Source organism: Xenopus laevis, chromosome 7S (genome assembly GCF_017654675.1).
Source record: "Xenopus laevis strain J_2021 chromosome 7S, Xenopus_laevis_v10.1, whole genome shotgun sequence".
In the NCBI taxonomy this organism is placed as follows: domain Eukaryota; kingdom Metazoa; phylum Chordata; class Amphibia; order Anura; family Pipidae; genus Xenopus; species Xenopus laevis.
In genome coordinates this window covers 99,265,723-99,284,707 of record NC_054384.1, presented here as the reverse complement: position 1 = coordinate 99,284,707, position 18,985 = coordinate 99,265,723, and the positions used below count along the sequence as shown (strand labels likewise).

General features: G+C 37.9%; 1 protein-coding gene across 2 annotated transcripts in view; it reads right to left on the bottom strand.

Moving 5' to 3' along the window:
• The window catches only part of ruvbl2.S (RuvB like AAA ATPase 2 S homeolog), a 31,902-nt gene extending 14,119 nt beyond the window's left edge, over window positions 1-17,783 (bottom strand). The window contains exons 1-11 of one of the 2 annotated variants that reach the window (XM_041570378.1): window positions 17,630-17,783; window positions 15,541-15,589; window positions 13,197-13,252; window positions 10,325-10,466; window positions 7,835-7,964; window positions 7,649-7,715; window positions 5,258-5,364; window positions 4,859-4,952; window positions 4,639-4,762; window positions 3,198-3,292; window positions 1,556-1,674 (exon numbers count right to left, since the gene is read on the bottom strand). In XM_041570378.1, coding sequence (XP_041426312.1) covers window positions 1,556-1,674; window positions 3,198-3,292; window positions 4,639-4,762; window positions 4,859-4,952; window positions 5,258-5,364; window positions 7,649-7,715; window positions 7,835-7,964; window positions 10,325-10,466; window positions 13,197-13,252; window positions 15,541-15,589; window positions 17,630-17,644 — 998 coding nt within the window. In that variant the 5' untranslated portion in view covers window positions 17,645-17,783. 2 annotated transcript variants of the gene reach the window in all.
• Between the last annotated feature and the right edge of the window lie 1,202 nt (window positions 17,784-18,985).

Genomic DNA, 18,985 nt, shown 5'->3' with positions numbered 1-18,985 from the left:
CCATCTGTCGCTCTCCCCACCCTGGCTGCTCTTCCCTCTGTCCTTCCCTCTGTCACCTCTGCTCTTCCCTCTGTCCTTCCCTCTGTCCTTCCCTCTGTCACCTCTGCCCCAGCCGGACTGCCTGTGACTGCCTGTGTCGCCGCCCGGAGCAGGTCCAGGAGCTCCGGGCGGCGCGTCCTTCCCTGCCGGCGTTCGCTTTCAAAATGGCGGCGCCCATGGCCGCCACGTGGGTAGCGGCCGGCGCCGCTACCCACGTGGCGGCCATGGGCGCCGCCATTTTGAAAGCGAACGCCGGCAGGGAAGGACGCGCCGCCCGGAGCTCCTGGACCTGCTCCGGGCGGCGACACAGGCAGTCACAGGCAGTCCGGCTGGGGCAGAGGTGACAGAGGGAAGGACAGAGGGAAGAGCAGAGGTATGACCCGCGTATAAGCCGAGTTTGAGTTTTTCAGCACATTTTGGGTGCTGAAAAACTCGGCTTATACGCGAGTATATACGGTACATCAAATCACTCCAGACTTTATACATTACATTTTTGGCTAACTAACTATATTAGAAACATTTTTTATTTTGCACAGCCTATTTAACCAGTTTTTATTTTTACACTGAACAATTCCTTTAAAGTGCTGGTTCACCTTTAAGTTAATGTTTGGTATGTTATAGAATGGCTTTTCAGCTTTTCAATTGACCTTCATTGTTTATTTTGTATAGTTTTTAATTTGTTTCTTCTGACTCCAACGTTCAAATGGGGGTCAGTGACCCCATCTAATAACAAATGCTCTGTAAGGCTACAAATGTATTGTTATTGCTACTTTTTATGGCTCATCTTTCTATTCAGGCCTCTCCTATTCCAGTCTCTTATTCAAATCAGTGTATGGTTGCTAGAGTAATTTGGACCCTAGCATCCAGATCGCTGAAAATGCAAACTAATGAGCTGCTGAAAAAAATCTAAATAACTCAAAACCACAAATAATAAAAAATTGAAAAACAATTGCATTTTGTCTCAGAATATCACGCTCTACATCATAATAACAGTTAATTTAAAGGCGAACAACCCCTTTAATACATGGTCAGGCATAGTCCAACTGGTGCATCTTCCTAGGGACATTTGTCTCTATCTAGGATGATGCTAAGAACAGTCAGCATAGGCAACGGATGAAAGGTTGCATGGCAACTAGAATGGAAAATAGATTACTCTCACTGAGCTTTAGCTGTACCTTGTCAGGAACTGAAGTAAGCAGCGGCTCACAGGACAACAAAAAGTCAACAATGTGACAGCAACCTTACAGAAGTATTGCATACAGAACACTTGCTCATTATATGAAGGAACTGCATTAGATAATAGTGCATACCCCCAATAGCTCAATAGGTGTGACATAAAAGAGCAACTACATGGGATTAAAGCGCAGGGTTTGCAAGAAAACGTTTCATAAAATGGTAGACTTTACATTATCTCTCACATGTTCTTCGGATCAAGAGAAAGTCTGAAGACAATAATAATTGAACCGTGAAAAGGATTCTACGATTTTGAAGGTCAATGGCCGCGGCTGCAACCTACCTGGTTATTCCTCTGTTTGTGGCCATTATGAGAACAGGGGCCATGTCACTTTCCAAAGCTCGATTCAAGAAGGAGAAGCATTCTATATCCAGCATGTGCACCTCATCTATGAATAGCACCTGTTGGGCACAAAGAGAACAAGAATTTAAACTGCGGCACTAATTGTAAATTCCACTTATGGGGATTGTTCACCTTTAAATTAACAGTTTTTTATTATCTGTGGTTTTTGAGTTATTTAGTTTTTTTATTCAGCAGCTCTCCAGTTTGCAATTTTACTGCAACCACACATTGATTTGAATAAGAGACTGGAATATGAATAGAAGAGGCCTGAATAGAAAGATGAGTAATAAAAAGTAGCAGTAACAATACATTTGTAGTCTTAAAAGCATTTGCTTTTAGATGGGGTCATTGACCCTCATTTGAAAGCTGGAAAGAGTTAGAAGAAGAAGGCAAATAATTAAAACACTAGAGAAAATAAATAATGACGGTCAATTGCTAAGTTACTTAGAATTAGCCATTATATGACTTACTAGAAGTTAACATAAAGGTGAACCGTTCCTTTAAGATTTAAAAGGTTATGATATTGTGTATCATATAAGATTAAGTATATATTTTTTCTAAATATCTATTGGAGTTCACATAACTTAGTAAACCGAAAGAAACCAAGGACAAACAAGCGCACACACTTCTACCAATAGTAGAGAGAAACAGGGTGCAAAACATGTATGATTTTAAATGCTGCATTATTTTACCATATTTTATATATATATATATATATATATATATATATATATAGTCAATGCAGAAAAGACGGCACTCACAGGCAAAAAAATCAAACGATCAAATAAGGTGAAACCATGCGGTTTATTGTGATCCTACGTTTCGGTTCCTTCTTGGAACCTTCGTCAGGGAAAGAAAACAGCATATATATATATATATATATATATATATATATATATATATATATATATATATATATATATATATATATATATATATATATATATATATATATATATATATATAGTTCAAAACTTTTACCAACTACAGAGGACTTGCAGCAAAGGTGCCAAATGTTGCAGTACATGGGATCTTTTATTCGGAAACCCTTTATCCAGAATTCTCCAAATTAAGGAAAGGCTGTCTCCCATAGACTTCATTTGAAAAAAAGGTATTTTGATAAAATGATTTCCTTTTTTCTGTGTAATAATAAAACAGTAACTTGTACTTGATCCAAACTAAGATATAATTAATCCTTATTGTAAGCAAAACCAGCCTATTGGGTTTATTTAAGGTTTACATGATTTTCTAGATGTCTTAGTGATCCAAATTAAGGAAAGATCCGTTAACCAGAATGCTCGGGACCTGGGGCTTTCTGGATAACAGGTCCCATACCTATGTTAACATTACGAATGGCAACATTTTATCTTCTGTACAAATGCACAATGTGCTGTGCCCTTTATTCCTATAACCTTGGCAAGGAAAAAGTTTTAAAAATAAAGCAACTAAATGCCAACTAAATGGTTGGATACCTGTGATCTAAGTTTATGATACACTTTATCTGATGTTTTTAATTTATTCCTATATAAAGTGCGGTGTATGAAAAAAAAAAAAAAAAATCAACACATGAACTAAAACTTACACCAGGAATAATCTCAGCCTTCCCTTCCTCTCTCCATTCTGCAACTTTCGCATTGATCTGTTCTCGCACCTCTGATTTAATCTCTCCTGTGTCGCCTAGAAATGGAAATTCCATTTGGATAAATTACATTTGATTACATTACATCTAGTTGAACTAAACAAAACACCACAACAGAAAACTAGATATATCTTGAAGTGCTTTAGACATTGCTGTTACCATTTTTCATCCTTTATATTAATAACAGCAGCTACATTACATCCGTCTAATGAAAGTTACATTCCATTCACTGACTGCAAACTGGACTTGCCGTACTTTTACAGGACAACATCCTAGTAATTAACACAGAGCTTTATTCAAAGCTTGGCTAAAATTTTAAAAAGGTTGACTTCTGTATCAATAAGGGACATCATTACATAAGCTTTAGAGTAAATGGCAGTCCTGAAGGCAAAATGCAAACATACATAGATCAAATGCAAACATACATAGATCAATTTAAATTTAATATGGCCGTATTTTATAAACTGAACTTATTGCACCAGCCTAAAGTTTCATCTTGTCAATAGCAGCAATGATCCAGGACTTCAGACTTGTCACAGGGGGTCACCATCTTGGAAAGTGTCTGTGACACTCACATGCTCAGTGGGCTCTGATTGGCTGTTGAGAAGCTAAGCTTAGGGCTCCTCACTAATTATCCAGCAGAAAATGAGCTTCCCCTGTAATATAAGCTGATGCTACAGGTTTGCTGATTATTCAATTCTGATGCTAATTGCACTGGTTTCTGTGCTGCCATGTAGTATTTATCTGTATTAATTACTAATCAGCCTTATATTGTGACATTTCTATTCTATGTGTACTGTATATTGTGAGTGGGTCCCTAAGCTCAGTAAGTGACAGCAGCACAGAGCATGTGCAGTGAATCAACAGAAAAGAAGATGGGGAGCTACTGGGGCATCTTTGGAGACATAGATCTTCCCTGCTAAATGGCTGTAGTTGCCTTTGGCTAGTACTACTGCTTTAGTTAAAGGGGTGGTTCACCTTCATAAAAGAAGATTGTTAACCAATTTACGGACACATATGAAACCTTAACTAATAAGTCTGTCCACTTGACTACTAACTTTGTTACAGGAAAAGGATCCGAGACAAGAAGCATTACATTAGGTACAAATTCTTCGTTTAAACAGGTTTTGAAAAAAGAGAAAAATGTACTAGCGAGAGAGATGATGGCAGTGTATGTGTACTAAATAGCTTACTATATATTTTTTTTTTTTTTTTTATCAAAGGTGAACCACCCCTTTTTGCTTCAGTTCTCCTTTAAAAGGCATGTAAAAAAATAAATAAAAACATTTTGAACAAGGAAAGAAACATTAATTCTAAGCAATGTTCCTGTATACACAGAATAAATTTTATGGTTTTTTGTAATTGCAATTATGTCCAACTGTACCTGAAAAGAGAGCAAGGAATCCTTGTGTCCGACTGTTTATCACGTCAATTTCATGCAGCGACACCGTATGTACTACTTCCTTGCGCTTCTGGAGCTCCCCGTCGGGGCACTGAACGAATTTAGTCTTAATTGGAAAAAGAAGTGAAATAAATATCAAGTTTTTGCTCACTGTCCAATGACTCCCAGCCTAGGAAGCCAAACCAACTATCAAGTCACTTACCTGAGATCCCATGGCATCATAATCACGGGCCCTTGTGAAGGCACGACCCAGCTTTGTTATTTTGCCTGTGGCTTTATCAATAGTAATTACATCCCTAAGGAAAAGCACAGGCAGACTTGTTTTATACATACATTATTTCCTATAGTGGTCAACATAACATGCTTGCACACCTTTATATCTCTAGCTCTTTCACAAAACTGAATATTAAATAGGCCTTACTATTAACCAACAAATGCAGTCAACATTGACTGCACAAATTAATTGGACATTTTTCCATTTATAGACGGGGAGGGGGTCAAAAGTTTTTTTGTTTTTTCTTTAAAACAGTTCTTTAACTGACAAAAGTCAAATAGCATTCTATTGTATCCTAAAATAATAATTGCTTTGTTATGACTTTACCCTGCCTGTACTTTTTCCTTTGTCAAAGACTCAATCATCTTTGTTCCAAGATCATAAATGGTCTCCATCTCTGTTGTCTTCAGAGTCAGCTTTCCAACTTTTGCACCCTATAGTGAAAAAAAACACACTTGAAAATATGTCTCTACAATGCCATATTGCTTAGGAAAATAAGGTCTTGTAGCTGGCAATATCTGAACGGCTACATATGAAACAGACTGTTTTAAAGAGGCCGTTCACCTTTAAATCAACTTAGTATGATGTAGAAAGAGATATTCCGAATCCAATGTTTTTCAATTTTATTATATGGGTTTTAGAGTTATTTTGCTTTTTATTCAGTAATATGGTTGATATGGTCTAAATTACCCTAGCAACCATGCATTGATTTGAGTAAGAGACTGGAATATGTATATGAAAGTGCCTGAATAGAAATAGTTAAAAAAACTAATAAGGTCTACCCTAAGGGTAAGGCAACACCTGGAGATTCGGGGAGATTTAGTTGCCCGGCGACTAATTGCCTCTTCTTTGGGGTGACTAATCTCCCCAAACGGCTTCCCCCTGCTAGAATGAAAAAACAAAAGGCATGGCACTCGCCCTTAGATTTCCGAAGTCACCCAAAGTTGCCTCACGAGGAAACTTCGGGCGACTTCGGAAAACTAAGCGCTGCAAGTGGCATGGCGCAGGCGTTTTTTTCATTCTAGCAGGCGGAAGACAGGGGGACTAATAAGTCGCCCTAAAGAAGAGGCGATTAGTCGCTGGGCGACAATCTCCCTGAATCTCCAGGTGTGACCTTACCCTTAAAGAGCATTTGTATTTTTAGATGGGGTCAGTGACCCCCCATTTGAAAGCTGGAAAAGAAGAGAAAGGCAAATTGAAAAGTTGTTTAGAATAAGCCATTCTAGAACACAATAAGTTAACGTAAATGCGAATCACCCCTTTAACTGTATAGATACGTATACATTAAAATTTCAGAAAGCAATAAATGTATTAAAAGTCAATCTTTTCACCTTTAAATGAAATGTACCCATTAATAATCCATGTACATGTATCGTCATTCAAAAGGCCATGTTCTGCTAAATACTACACATACAGGTTAACTGCTGTAAAGCTATGTGTGATAGGTAAAGGCTGTCATTCCACCTGTTGCAGAACTACAACCAACGACATCAGGTACTACATGATGCTATTCTACAATAGCCAGAGAGTCATGAGCTGCCTTTACTAAGCCTAAATTCAGGAGATGCCTGGCAGTCAACTTGTATACGGATTGTCCAGCACAGTCAGCAGCACACTCAGAAGGTAGAAAAATGTGCACAAAGACTTGTTTTATTTATTAGCACACAAATAACACTCCTACCAGTTACTCTATTGTAGATGTCATGAGAGATTAAAAAAATTGTCATACAGCAACACCTTTCCAGTACAGGAGTAAATCCTCCATTTCAGTTTCCATATACAATATTCTACGACTACATTCTTCCAGCCTTTAAAAGCTTAAAGGGGAACTATCGCGAAAATGGAAATTTAATATAAGCTTCCTCATTCTGAAACAAGAAACTTTCTTAATACAATCAATTAAAAATTCTGTACTGTTTCCGAAATAATCAAGTTTATCTTCACTATTCCTCTCTCAGCATCTGTTTCTCTTCATTCTCTCTTTATGCAGCAGTTGGGTGTCAGATGAATGATCCACTATATCTTACAGAGGGGGGGGGGGGGTTCCTTTCCGAGCAGATGTATTAGAGCTCAGTCAAATAACTGATTCCAGTACAAACAAAATCTAATGAAATAACTGCCTTTTGCACAAATTCTGCATGTAGAGAGACAGGATGTCTGGTAATTTTAATAAGAGTGAGCTCTAACACATCTTCCCTATAATACTTCCCGAATACATATTCCCCCTATAAGATATATTGGATCTTACTGTCAAAGAATATCTGACACCCAACTGCTGCATGAAGACAGAATGAAGAGAAATAGATGCTGAGAGAGGAAGAGTGAAGATAAACTTGATTTCAGAAACTGTACAGAATTTTAGTAGAAATTTCTTATTTCAGTATGATGAAGCTTATATAAAATTTTCATTTTTGTGATAGTTTAAGATAAAATCTCTATAAACATATGAAAGGATACATTGCTTAGCCTATATCTGCGATTGTCTATCAATATGCAAGAGATGATAATTAAAATAGCAACAAATGTAAAATGTTTTAGCAATGTTAGGCTCATTTGCTATGTCTTTGATAAAATGTGCAATTGCTGTGATGTCTTTTATGCTTGACAAAAAAGAAAGATAAAAAAAAAAAAAAAAAAAAAAAAAATCTCTATAAACAATATGAAGGGGAAAAAAATACACTATTCTCAGGGCAAGCTCAATGATGTACAATTACTTACTGTTCCAGTGGCAGGTCTATCAATCTGAACTTCAACAACTTCACCTTCAATGATTTCTGTTTCTTCCCTACAAAAGAATGTTGATTTTTTTTTTTTTAGTTTTGAAGCATATAGATGAATGGGATTCATTAAAAAAAAAATTCTACATGGAGCCGAGAGTTCACTGTCTGCGTGATGAAAACTTACTTGATCCTCACACCAATGGACCTCCGGAAAGCTTGCGTCAGAGCCTCGGTTTTGCTCATTTCCAGTGAAAAGATTTCACTACCAGCAATGGCTGTAAAAGGGGTGTCAGAGCCCAAAGCCTGAGCCATTCCTGTGTTTAACACAAATGAGCAGAATGAATATAAATCAATAACATTAGCGATATATTAAATGCAGCCTGGAAACACCACAAAGGGGGGGGAGGGAGAGAGGGAGAGAGAGTCCCCAAAATGCAGAAACTAAACTGACCTCTCAGTCTTCTCTATGAGGACTTGGCTATGAATTCTACATACCAAACTGTATCTGTATTCAGCATTTACACATATTGGTTTGGAGTAGGCCAGAGTTCACCAGAAATAAAGACTTTTTCCAAGTACTTTCTATGTGTGACAGTTTTTCTAATATTGAAGTGTAAAGTGTCATTTTTCACCTTCAAAAGCAGCTGGGGGGGAGGGGGGGTGTTGCCGACTCGGTAACTGTTCTAAATTGACACATTTAGGGACAGATTTATCAAGGGTCTAATTTAGAGTTTATGGCAGTTTATAAAAACTCACATAAACTTGAACAAAAACGACCAATCGTAATTTATTAAAAAAATTTGATTTTTTTTTTTAAAATTCGGGTGAATAGAATCGACCTGCAAACTAGAATCAAACTCAAATCAAATTTGATTCAAGTTTTTTTGAGTAAAAAAATATTTTTTAAACAAATAATTTTTCATAAGTCCACCAAAAGGCTCCAAATCGATTGTTGGAGGTCCCCCATAGACTAAAACACAAATTCGGCAGGTTCTAGATGGCGAATAGTCCAATTTTCGCTTTTCGCTTTTCACTTTTTAAAGTGATAGTATATGATAAATTTCAAACTTGAATTTTAAAAAAATTTTTTAAACTCTAATCTAATTTGGACTATTCCCTAGACAAATTACACTAAAATAAAACTCGAAATTTGAATTCAAATTTTTAATTCGACCCTTAATAAAAAGTGCCCCTTACAGTCACATTTATCAAATGTTGAATTTCGAAATTCATGTGAGTTTTTAATTTCAAATAAATTCGAATATACTTGAAATTCTATTGGGGGGTTATTTAATAAAAAAAAAAATCTAATATATAAAACTCGCACAAATTTTACAGACTCGAAAACTCAAATTCAATTCGAAACAAATTCGGCTAAACTTGATTCGCTTTTTTTCTATGAAAAAAACCTTAAATGTCAGGAAGCCTAGTAACATGTCCAAATTAGGCCCTGGACCTCTCCCGTTGGCTTATACATGAACTCGACAGCTTTTAGGTGGAGAATTCGAATTTTTGATGGGTCAGAGTATAATAAATCTCGAAATTCGAATTAAAATTCGAATCGAGTTTGGATAATTCACAATTCTAATTGGAGGTTTTGACCATAAAAAAATATGTAAAATTTTGAATTCGAATTTTGAATTCGACCCTTAATAAATCTGCCCCTTAGTTGATACATTTGTTATCTTTGTCCCTGCTGAGCAGAATCCCTGTGTTCATTACAGGCAGCTGTTAGAATTGATACAATAGTTGCTAATATTCCACAGATACTGCTGAGAAATGGATCAACTAAATGTATCAACTAATTGTATCAACTAAATTCGAGCAAATTGGAACATTTCAGATGCTCCTGGATAACTGAGCTGCCAGACTTGAAACACAAGAGACACGAACATTAAACTTTAAACATACGTTTAAAAGGGTTGTTCACCTTTGAATGAACTTTTAGTATGATGTAGTCATATTTGTTTTAATTTTTTTTTTTTTTTATTTATGCTTTTTTCGAGTTATTCATCTTTTTATTAAGCAGCTGTACAGGTTGCAATGTCAGCAATCTGGTTGCTAGGGCCCAAATTACCCTAGTGACCATGCATTTATTTGAATAAGAGACTGGAAAATGAATAGGAGAGGGAATGAATAGAAAGAGGAGTAATAAAAAGTAGCAATAACAATACATTTGTAGCTCTTTTTTTAAATGGGGTCAGTGATCCCCATTTGAATGCTGGAAAGAGACAAAGGCAAATAAGAAATTATAGAAAATAATTAGGACCAATAGGAAAGTTGCTTTGAATCGGCCATTCTTTTACATACTAACAGATAACTTAAAACTGAACCACCCCTTTAAATTGTGGGAAAACAGTAAAAAATAAAAGATGAAAAGCAATTGAAAAAAGTCTTTATTTCTGGTTTTCATAAAAAAAAACATCCTTGCTGCTTAGTGACATTATATATGGTGCTAGTAGACATCGTATGAATCTTTTATACTTTTGTATTGTAAAAAAAATACTAGAGCATAAATATGTTCTGACGATTTGGTCATTTTGTAAGAAGCCATGCAGAAACATTGTTTAGGGTTTATTGTAGGGAAGACAAGAGAAAGCCTTCCTTTTCGGACACTGCATAACATTAATACTCAACATATTCTACTTTCTGTAAGAGTAACAAAAAGATTTACCCATAGCAATGGCGGTTTTTCCTGTGCCTGGTTGTCCAGCAATGAGCACTGCTCTCCCAGCAATCTTCCCTTCTTTGATCATTTCCAGAATAACTCCGGCTGCCCTCCTGGATGCCAGCTGTCCCACCATGCCCTGCGATACCTACACACACACACACACACACACAAATAGATTAGAATAGATTTCTTTCTGTACTCGGTTGCATCACCTACTAATATGTACAGCCTATTATACTCACTTAAATTGTCCCATTCATAAAAACCTAATATATGAAGTATATGCAGATTTCTTAAAGGAGAACTAAAGCCTAATTAAAGAAGTAGCTATAAAATGTTGTACATTATATTGTGCTTCTGTACCAGCCCAAGGCAACCACAGCCCTTTAGCAGTAAAGATCTGTGTCTCCAAAGATGCCCCAGTAGCTCCCCATCTTCTTTTCTGCTGATTCACTGCACATGCTCTGTGCTGCTGTCACTTACTGAGCTTAGGGACCCACTCACAATATACAGTACACTTAGGGGCAGATTTATCAAGGGTCGAAGTGAATTCAAGGGAATTTTCGAAGTTAAAAAATTCAAAATTCGAAGTAATTTTTTGAATACTTCGACCATCGAATAGGATACTACGACTTCGAATTTACTTTGACTTCGATTCGAAGTAAAAATCGTTCGACTATTCGATAATCGAAGTACTGTCTTTTAAAAAAAACTTCGACTTCAATACTTCGCCAACTTAAACCTGCCGAAGTGCTATGTTAGCCTATGGGGACCTTCCAGAGCAATTTTCTACGTTTTTTATATTCAAAGGAAAATCGATCGTACTATAATTGTACGATGAATAAAATCCTCCGACTTCGAAGGATTCTATTCAGTGGTCGAATTTCTAAGTATTTTCCACTTCGAAATTCGACCCTTGATAAATCTGCCCCATAGAATAGAAATGTCACAATATAAGGCTGATTAGTAATTAATAGAGATAATTACTACATGGCAGCACAGAAACCAGTGCAATTAGCATCAGAATTTAATAATCAGCAAACCTGTAGCATCAGCTTATATTACAGGGAAGCTCATTTTCTGCTGGATAATTAGTGACGAGCCCTAAGCTTAGCTGCTCAACAGCCAATCAGAGCCCACTGAGCATGTGAGTGTCACAGACACTTTCCAAGATGGTGACCCCCTGTGACAAGTTTGAAGTTCTGGATCATTGCTGCTATTGACAAGCTCAAACTTTAGGCTGGTGCAGCAAGTTCAATATATAAAATATGCAATTTTTAGGGTTTAGTTCTCCTTTAAATTTTGCAATACATTGCACTGTTATAGGTGCCTCTAAACATCAATTAACCAAATTGTATAAGGGACTTTGATAAATTATCACATCAATATGAGGTATTTTAGAGCAATTTTATATTAGAAGCCTCTGAATAGTTGGTGTCAATGTCGATGACAAGAACTAAATAAAATCTGCCCCCCCCCCAAAAAAAAGAGGGGGTAACAAGCTGATGCTATCAAGCACCTGCCTGTTTGTGGATGCAATAGATGTAGAGGGCTGTGAGCTGTACACTGATAAAGAAAAGGACGTATGTTTTTACAGTTGCTTTGATACAGAAGGACAGATTTTACAATCTCCTTATCAAAAGCTAATCAGTTTTATAAGCAAATATTTATATGGTTAACAAATCATATAATGGTCTTATGTAATAAAAGGCAAGAATTTGCCTGGGGCAGTAACCCATAGCAACCAATCAGCAGGTAGAATTTACTGGCCACCTGTTTAAATGCTCTTTTGCTGTTGCTATGGGTTACTGCTCCTGGGTAAACTTAGAGGGGTCATTTATCAACACTGGGCAAGTTTGCCCATGGGCAGTAACCCATGGCAACCAAATTGCTGTATTCATTGTTCTACTTGCGGCTGGCTTTAAAAAGCTAATCACCGATTGGTTGCTATAGGTAACTGCCCATGGGCAAATTTGCCCTGTGTTGATAAATGAGCCCCAGTGTCTTATATTACATATACTTAGGGGCAGATTTATCAAAGGTCGAGGTGACTTTTCAAATTAAAAAAATTAGAATTTCAAGCTATTTTTGTGTACCTTGACTAGGGATTAGTCCAAATTCGAAAATTCAAATATCAACATTTATCATGTACTGTCTCTTTAAAAATTTGACTTCAACCATTCGCCATCTAAAACCTGCCGAATTGCTGTTTTAGCCTTTGGGGAACCTCCTAGAATTGGTCAATTGGAGTCAATTGGTGGACTTTGAAAAATGTAAGGTTTTTTTGGGGAAAAACTTTGATTCGAATTCGATTGAATGCGCTATTACTTCCATTCGTACGATTCGAATTTGGCCGAATATTCAACCCTTCATAAATATGCCCCTTAGGAGGAACATTTATCAAGAGTCAAATTTCTAATTCATGAATTCATGAATGATTTTACTTGAAATTAGATTAGGGGAGATTAAAAAAAAAATCGAATATGCCAAACCCGGGCTAATTTTACCGAGCCGAAAATTCTAATTTAATTCGACCAAACTCGATTGCTCCGGAAAAAACTTGAATGTCTGGAAGGCTACAAATATCACCAAATTGATCATGGGACGTCTCCCGTTGACTTATACAGTAATTCGTCAATTTTTGGGTGGCGAATAGTCGATTTTTTAATTCTTAAAGGGCCAGAGTATGATAAATCCCGAAAATTTTATTTGATTTTTTTTTTTATAAACTCAAATTGAGTTTGGACAATTCCCTAGTCGAATTTGACAGTTGACCATAAAAAAAATTAGAAAATTCGAATTTTCAATTTGACCCTTAATTAATCTGCCCCTTAGTTTCTTATGTTACATCTTATGGGCTAGAGTTCAGGAATACCTGACGGGGTTCCAACGCATCGTCAAGGCCCAGCCCTCTGATGTGAGAATGTGCACCTGGCAAAGAGACAAATAATTAGAAAATGCAGGAAAAATACGAACAGGTGCGGCTTAACAACTTTAATGTTCGTTTGTATTTTATATTTACCACTGCACAGCCATATTCATACATACACAGACTACCTCTTGCACTTAATATGAATTGCAGATAGAGATCACTGGCATGGGAACCAATATGATGCAAGCCATTGCACATCAGCTGCAGATCTTATTTTAGTCGGCTGGGACAGAAACAAATATAATGTTGCAAAATGCCCCACTTGCCATCAGATCTTCTCCAATTACATGTGCTGAAGAACACAGAAGTATATTTCTAGCTGGCTTTCTTAAACTTCTGCTCAGGGAATAAGCTTTGCAAGAGATGGTTTTGAATATTGTATGCATTTTAATCACTGGTGATATGATCTGCGTTTTTTTAACTGCTACAAAATGCATTTTCCTTTATTTGACATGGGATGCATCGAATCCAGGATTCGTCCTTTATCATCAGGATTCAAATTCAGCCTAATCCTTGTGCCTGGTCGAACCGAATCCTCATTTGCATATGTAAATTAGGGGCGGGTAGGGAAATCTAGTGACTTTTCATCACAAAAGAAGAATTTTTTTTTTCTACTTTTACCTGTCCTGCCTCTAATTTGCATAGGCAAATTGGGATTCATATTCGGTTTGGTATTCGGTTGAATCTTTCACCAAGGATTCAGCCAAATCTAAAATAGTGGATTTGGTGCATCCCTATTAAAAATATATTATTAAAATGCATGTACCTGTACTTTAACACATTAGCATGCATTTGAATATTATCACATAGCAGGAATATAGAAGCTCACACATGAATGGGAGAAGATGTTTGGGCAAGTTGGGCATTTTACAACATTATTATTTATTTTTGTCCCAACTAAAATATGGTCTGTATTTGATGTGTAGTGTCTGGCATCACATTGGCCCCAGTGCCAATTGCAAGTGTGTGCTCTTTACCAGAGCCATTGATAAAGAAACAAACTGGCTAAGATTTTACCAATATATTCTGTACATTTCTGGTGGCTGGCAGTATTAGAGTCTGGCCACACAGGCAGATTTGGGGAGATTAGTCACCAGGAGACAAATCTCCTCTTCTTTGCGGCCACTAATCTCCCCGATCTGCCTTCCGCCGGCTAAAATTAAAATCGCCTGGGGCAGGTACACGGAGCATTTCGTTTTCCGAAGTCGCACGTAATTGCCTCACGAGGAAACTTGGAAAATGAAGCTCTCCGTGTACCTGCCCACATTTTTAGTCGCACATAATTGCCTCACAGTTCAGTGTGAAAATAAAAATTGTGTAAATAGATAAATAAAATATTTTTATATAATTTATAGTTAGTTACCCAAAAATGTAATGTATAAAGGCTGGAGTGACTGTGTAACATAATAGCCAGAACACAACTTCCTGCTTTTCAGCTCTCTTGGTTTACGCTGACTGATTAGCCTGGTTACCAGACAGTAACCAACCAGAGACTAGAGGGGGGGCCACATGGGTCATATCTGTTGCTTTTGAATCTGAGCTGAATGCGGAGTATGAATTGCAAACTCACTGAACAGATATGTCCCATGTGGTCCCCTTCAACGCTGACTAACTCAGAGTTAGAGAGCTGAAGAGCAGGAAGTAGTGTTCTGGCTATTATGTTACACATCCAGTCACTCCAGCCTTTATACATTACATTTTTGGGTAACTAACTATAAATTATATAAATTATTTTGCACAGGCTATCTACACAATTTTTATTTTCACACTGAACTGTTCCTTTAAACTGAAGGTAGGAAGTCTGATACAGAAGCCCATGAGTACACAATAGAAGGAAAGAAATTTGATGTTTCTTTTGACAGAGGACTCAGAGCAGCATTACTTTGAGGGTTTACTGGTGTATTTATATAGACCTTTCTGATAAAACTTACTTGGTTTTAACCTTTCCTTTAAACAAATGTTGGTTTGTAAGTTAATTAAAACAATGACACAACTGTGGGACTGCTGCAGTGTTAAAACCCTCACTAGCTATTCATCCCCACGGAGACTGCGTGTTGATTCAACTACACTGGTGTCCATGTAAACAAAAAGTTAGTGCTCTGATGCAATCTAGGTGTATGTGGGTTGTAAAATGACCGTGCAATTAATCCATGGAGTAAAATACCAACACATTCAGCAGAGAAGAAGATACTGTGAGACAGCAGTGGGTTATTCCACATCTGCAAAGGAAGTTGACAAACACCCACATATACAATATTAAGCAAGTTACGTGCGAGTAGACACTTACCGATCCTTTCAATTCGAGTGACATCTCGCACCTCTGGCACCTTGGTTGCCTATAAGAAATAAACAGCATTGGCTACAATTCATATTCACCAATAGTTTCTGCAGGACTCAAGATTTCCAATTTTAAAGCAGGCATAAAACCTTGCGCCCATATAGACCTACCTTTAAAGGAATTGTTCAGTATATAAATAAAAACTGGGTTAATAGATAGGCTGTGCAAAATAAAAAAAAAATCAAAATAGTTAAATTAGCCAAAAATGTAATATATAAAGACTGGAGTGACTGGATGTGTAATATAATAGCCAGAACACTACTTCCTGCTTTTCAGTTCTCTTGGTTTCCACTGATTGGTTACCAGACAGTAACCAATCTGTGACTTAACGGGAGGCCACATGGGTCATAACTGTTGCTTTTGAATCTGAGCTGAATGCTGAGGATCAATTACAAACTCACTGAACAGTTATGTCCCATGTGGCCCCCCTTCAAGTCACCGACTAACTCAAGGCTACAAGGCAAATAAAAAGAAATTGGGTTACTATGGGTACTTATCCAGGTTAATGTTTACATCTTGGTTAATTTACTCTGAAGGCCTAGAAAATGAAACATTTTTTGCACTTCAGAAATCCTTTCCTTCATTAAGTTATAACAAACAAATGGCTCCCGCTGTTGCACAACTGCCTGGAAATATGGATGGTGGAGAGAGCTAGAGAGAAGCAGCTTTGGTCTATATTCCATTCAACTCATTCTCTCACCATCAGCTTCTTATTGTGCTTTCTTTTATGATCTGACATGCTGCATTTTCTTATGTTCGATGGTCGTTCAAAGGACAAAAGTGTGTTTGGAACTTTCAAAAACACTTAGGAGCAGATTTATCAAGGGTCGAATTTCTAAGTGTAAAAAAACTTCAAAATTCGACCATCGAATTGCATTACTTTGATATTCGAAGTCGAAGTTTTTTTTTAATCAAATTTGGCCATATTCGGTTGAAGTAAAATCGTTAGATTGTACGATGAAATACTTTGGATCGAACGATTTAATCTATCGAACGATTTTATTTCGACTTCTAAAAACTTAGCTAAATGTTGGCTATGGGTTCTAGGAGGTCCCCATAGGCTAACATAGCAATTCGGCAGGTTTAAGGTGGCGAAGTGTCGAAGTCGAACTTTTTTTAAAGAGACATTACTTTGATTTTCGAAGTCGAACTTTTTTTTTACTTCGAATCAAAGTCGAATTTAGGCCTATTCGATGCTTTCAAACCAAAATTTGATAAAGAGGCCCACATAACACAGAAACCCCTAATATACCCATCAGTTACCGGTCTCTTCAAAAAGTATGAATAAATGCCATTTCTATGCTGAAATCCAGCTAACAGTTCTTCTCTTACTGTGTCATTTGAATGACTAATTCAGTTGGCCTTCTTTATTTATTTTATAGTTTTTTTTTTGTTTTTTTAATAATTTGCCTTCTCTTTCCAACTTTCAAAAGAGGTCGCTGACTCCATCTAACAACAAATGCTCTGTAAGGCTACACATTTATTGTTATATTACTCATCTTTCTATCCTGGCCTCTCCTATTCATATTCCAGTCTTTTATTCAAAACAATGCATGGTTGCTAGGTTCATTTGAACCCTAGCAACCAGACTGCAGAAACTGCCAACTGGAGAGCGGCTGAGTGAAAAGCTAAATAACTTAAAACCCACCAATAAAATATAAAGCAATTGCAAATTACTCTCTACATCATACAAAAAGTTAATTTAAAGGCGAACAGCCCTTTTAACAGGTTTTCCTGCAGGTGCCTGAGAATAGTTAACCAGTTGCTATGGGTTACTGGCTGCCCAGGAGTAAACTAACTTTAGCAACTAAGGTCCAATATAAGGAATGTGAAACTTAGAGCAAACATTTGTGTTATCCCTAACGCGGAAGAAGTTCCACTGCATCTTAGAGGCCCATGACTAGACACCTATCAGAAAACATGCCCAAGACAGACCATACCATTTATAATAACAGGGAGATTAGTCAAATGTCCTGCTGGTGGAATATTACTAATAAAAGCTACAAAGATATGAAACAAAAACCCCGGATACACTTACCGCCATGGTTGCCATGCTGCACTAATACTTCAACCGCCAGAGAACAGACGGTGCCACAGTGCAAAGATTCCGGCGTGGAAACAATGTCCCTCCTCAAGCGTTCCGAGCGCTCCGCCCATTGGGAGAATGCTAATCCAATAGGAGAGCGCTAAACCCTTTCACGACAACTGGGCGTCTACTAGTAATAAACTACAACTACCAGCGTCCATCGGCCGTTGACTCAGGCGTAAAGGAATTCTGGGAACTGTAGTTAAATAGACTACTCTGGCGCTGCCATTCAGGAAGCAATCTTATACGGCGGGGATATCAGTTCTCTGGGGCGGGATGGATCTCTGAAGAACCTGGTTGCTAAGTTAACTGCTACAAAGAATGTTTTGCGAGGAACCCTGTAACGTGCTTATAGAATAGGGTTTTATAATGATTTTATTTGAACTCTACGGTTAGAGGCACTGGTTGGGCCGAAGGTTAGATTCAATTAAAAGGAATATTTTGATAGAGATTTCTTTTCCATCTTTTTTTTTGTACGGAAGAAGAATGTAATTCTAAGTAATTCTCCAATATGGCTCAATGATAATGGTTTCAGAGCTCCCAACATGTTAGAAATATTAAGAGGGAAAAAAAGATTTGCTGCGCAGACCGCTGACATTTGACCACGCCCAGTTTGTGGCCACACCCCCTTAATTACCATGTTAATTTTACAAAATTGGGCAGGAGATGAAAGTTTGAACACATTTCTGTGGTTTTCATGTGTTATTACAGTTTTGCTAATGAAAGTTGCTCTTTAAAGGAGAAACAAACTCTTTACCAAAAAAAAATCCTACCCCCAGGGCCAGTCTGGGGGCCACCGGGACTTCTGTCCAGGGCCCCCCTCCGAACTCCCTTGGTGCACAGCTGCAGAGTGTGTGCACTGCCCTGCCCCCGCCGGCTCTGCACCACTGAGTGTGTGCGCTTGTGTGCACTTAATTTTTCGTGCGGTGGCGGCAGGAAGCCGCCTGAAGATCTGGGTCGTCGGGGGCTTTTTCCCAGTGTCCCGCCGGTCCAATCCGACCCTGCCTGCCCCCCACCACACTAGTGATGTGCACCCGACCCTAACCCGCCCTGCTCCAGCCCGCACCTGCGCTTCTGGGGTCCTTTTATGGACCCGCGCTGACCCACGCCACCAATGATGTCACAAAAGGGGTGGGGCGAGCAGATGAGAGACTATAAAACCCCAAAACGGCATTTGAAGGTGGCAGGCGGGGAGAGCAGAAGAAGAGCTCAACCAGCACATGCCTGCGAGGAGCAGTGTAAGGTCGACCCGAACCCGCCTGACCCACGGGTATCGGGTTGGCCCGCACATCAATACACCCACGTTAG